The sequence below is a fragment of the Triticum urartu genome, chromosome 4 (assembly GCF_003073215.2).
Source record: "Triticum urartu cultivar G1812 chromosome 4, Tu2.1, whole genome shotgun sequence".
Taxonomy (NCBI): domain Eukaryota; kingdom Viridiplantae; phylum Streptophyta; class Magnoliopsida; order Poales; family Poaceae; genus Triticum; species Triticum urartu.
The window spans coordinates 30,937,145-30,940,204 of NC_053025.1; the positions used below are offsets into that span (position 1 = coordinate 30,937,145).

At 45.0% G+C, this 3,060-nt stretch overlaps 1 protein-coding gene across 1 annotated transcript; it reads right to left on the reverse strand.

The window, feature by feature from the left end:
* Positions 1 to 223: 223 nt before the first annotated feature.
* LOC125553469 lies at positions 224 to 3,060 on the reverse strand. The gene is made up of 7 exons (XM_048717249.1): positions 2,926 to 3,060; positions 2,830 to 2,865; positions 2,611 to 2,712; positions 2,462 to 2,529; positions 1,928 to 2,366; positions 1,104 to 1,380; positions 224 to 1,021 (listed from the first exon to the last, which is right to left on the reverse strand). The coding sequence occupies exons 1-5, from the start codon at positions 3,037 to 3,039 to the stop codon at positions 2,204 to 2,206; spliced, it is 483 nt and encodes a 160-aa protein (XP_048573206.1). The 5' UTR covers positions 3,040 to 3,060; the 3' UTR covers positions 224 to 1,021; positions 1,104 to 1,380; positions 1,928 to 2,203.

Genomic DNA, 3,060 nt, shown 5'->3' on the forward strand with positions numbered 1-3,060 from the left:
TGTCATTTACTTGTTCTATGAATATGTGAGGTTTTGATAACCAGCTCTGGTTATGGATTATACAGTCACCAGCAATTTTATATGGGGCATTATGACCCGCCCTAGGGTAAACCGCCAGGGCACGTGTTATCTGATTGTGTGCAGGAAATATGTTAAGTATGGTCTGCATGATTGAGGATATTATAAGCATAAGTGGCAGATCTTCAACATCAGACCGGCGGTTCGAAAGTATTATGCAAATAAACATCCACGACGGCATGGCATATCATTGTTTTCAACTAGCCTATTACAAGGCATCATGTGGCCCAAAAGAATAAGTGTTTTGAGACACACGGCATCCAAATGTTGTGGCTGGTAAACAGGCTCAAGGGTCAAGACTCCTGGTCTTGGCAGGTTGAGGCTTCCGGGTCATCCTGCGCTGGCTCTTCTTCTTCCTCCGTTGTTTGGAAGTTAGGCGATGACCAATCGATCCCAGTCAAAGCTTTGAAAACAGCTTCATCGTCTATAAGGGTTGACGGGTCAATGTCAGGAGCGAAGGTGTGCTTACGTGTTGGCGGGATAAGGTCCATGGCCTCATGAGCTGGTACCTTCACTTTGGCATTTTCAGCGTCATAAACCAAATGATATTTGGAGAGATCAGTTTCCTCAGCCAATTTGCTTGCCCAAGGACGCATCTCTCTTTCTATTTTAGTGAAGTCATCAGCGCTAAAGGGAGACCCATCCTCTTTTAAACTGGGACAGCCGGTTGCTATCTCTTCTGGGTCAAGTTCAGCGTGCCACTCCTTTGCCCGGCTCAAAGCAGTGATGGCATCGGCTCTAGCGGCTGATCGCTTTAATTCTTCCACCCTTTGTGGTAGCACAGACAGTCTCTCCATCACTTCCTTGATGAGCAAAGGTGCTTGCTTCTTATGCAAGGCAGCAAAAATAGCCCGTTGAGCACCAGTGTACAACTGCTCCACAAGGGTATATACAGCTTTCAGCTTTATGCGCATATCATCGCCCAGCTTGGAGCTTCTGGAACCTGCATTAGCAAAGATATTTATAAACCGGTTCCATGGTTGATCAATATTGATAATGAAAGAGTGAAGTACAATATTACGTACCAAAGATGGCTGCTATCATGTTGTTGATTTGATGTTTTAAGACGGACAACTCGTCAGCTACCGTCTTAAGGGCAGCCTCGACGTCTTATGCTCTTTTCAATAGAGCTGCCTTCTCGGTCTCCCAGCTGGTTCTCTCAGCGCTGAAGTCCTTTTTTAGTTTTTCAACGTTTTCCAATGTGGTCTTCAGCTCTGATTTGGCCTTGGAAGTCTCTGATTGCTGGGTTTGAATGTTTTGCCTCAAATCATTGACTTGGTATTCCTTCATATTTAGTCCAGCCTGCAACATGAACAAGATAGGAATCATTATGATCGTCTTATTTGAAGTCCCAAGCACAATACAATTATTTTACTTGGCACTTGGGGGCTAATGCATATTGCTCTTTTTTGAAGACAAATCTTTCATGACCCGTCTTAGCGATGATGATTAAAGCCGACTCATGGGGGCTACATATTTGGATTTTGTTCATAATTATGGTGATAAGTCCCGGCTTAGCCATGCTTACTAAGCCGGCCCTTGGGGGCTACAGGTGCAAACTTGAGCACTATTATTTGAAGTCCCAGCTTAACTTTTCAGTTTAAGCCGGCCCTTGGGAGCTACATATGTGAAGTTGAGAAACTACAATATTAAAGTCCCGGCTTTAGCTATTCAGCATAAGCCGGTCCTTGGGGGTTACTTGTGTTAATTCTGTGGTTCTAACATGCTATGACATCGATATCAAGGTCAACAAGGATATTTAAAGTCTGTAGCATATTCAAGTTTATCATATCCAGTAGACTTGGCGGCTGACATATATATATTTGTATGACACAAGTTTTTTGCTTACCTCAAAACGATCTTTCACGAGATTAACCAAGCCGGCTTCAAAGTCACGGCTGGTGTGGAGGTGGTTCAAGTAACCCGCGTGAAGCTCCTGGGCGTTGAATTAAGCAAAGCTCTCCGGATCCAGCTTCCACTTGCCTTTGTCAACAGCGGAGAATTCCTCTTTGGCGTTGTGCTTGGACAAGACGGTAGGGTTACCTGGTGCTGTGAAAGTCATCCCAATAACTATGACATCTTCAGTTTCTTGAACCGGCTAAGCGGGGCTGGGCGGCTTAGCGTTCTATGGATCAATGTTGATGGGGTCCATGGTGACAGGGTGCTCTTCTGGTGGCGGGTCATCCATGGCTGCTTCTGACGCTTGAGGCAAAGATTCAGACATTGTATGCTTTTCCAGGTCAGCCACCTTGGGATCTTCAGACGGTTTATTAACCTTCAGCTTCTTGCTGGGTTTTGCCATGGCATTGAAAGTAAAACATATGATGAGAATAGTATACCAATTGAGTAAGGTGTTAAATCAAGCAGGCTTAAGTGTTCTTACCCAGGAACAGTCTTGAACAAAGGAACTTGAGTCCCAGTGGAATCGCCTGATGACGAGTGAGAGGTTCCCTGATAGTTTGAATCAGAAGGGTTAAGAGGTTGTTGAAAAAGACCCGCCTTGGGAAGTGCCAAGTAAGAAATATGTGAAACCTCTGGATGGCGCTTGTGTGGAACCGGCGTGTTGGGTAAGCCGGAAGAGAGAACCCCACCGTCGTTGTTCCAGGTTGTGCGGCGAGCTTCATGCTGTTGTTTCTTCAAAAGAAAGTTGGGATCCAAATAAGCTAAAGGGTGAGAAAACCTTACTTTCCGGATCTCTTGTCAAACTTTCTGTCTTGGCAAATGTTCTGAGCCGGAGGAGAGAATAATTACCTCTTCACCATCTGCGTGGCTGCCTTCCGCGTCATCCTGATAGTGATCATTGTCAATAAGATGTATAAAAAATGAGCCAAGGGAGTCAAGTTCTACCTCCGACTCATCATCATCCAAGTTAAATAACCCGGGGGGGTTGGTCTTCTTCTTGGTAGGCTTTTTTGGAGCCTTATTCTTTGTCTGGACCTTCTTGGTCGGTTTATCTTCCATTTTCCTGTTCCAGAAAGGAGA

What these genes read in the sequence shown, in the direction of transcription:
- LOC125553469 (XM_048717249.1), bottom strand. Translation starts at nt 3,039, where the DNA reads ATGGAAGATAAACCGACCAAGAAGGTCCAGACAAAGAATAAGGCTCCA. An exon ending in GCCACGCAGATGGTGAAGAG is followed by an intron (nt 2,713 to 2,829) that starts GTAATTATTCTC and finishes TTTCTTTTGAAG; the next exon opens with AAACAACAGCATGAAGCTCG. An exon ending in CACACAAGCGCCATCCAGAG is followed by an intron (nt 2,530 to 2,610) that starts GTTTCACATATT and finishes TCAAACTATCAG; the next exon opens with GGAACCTCTCACTCGTCATC.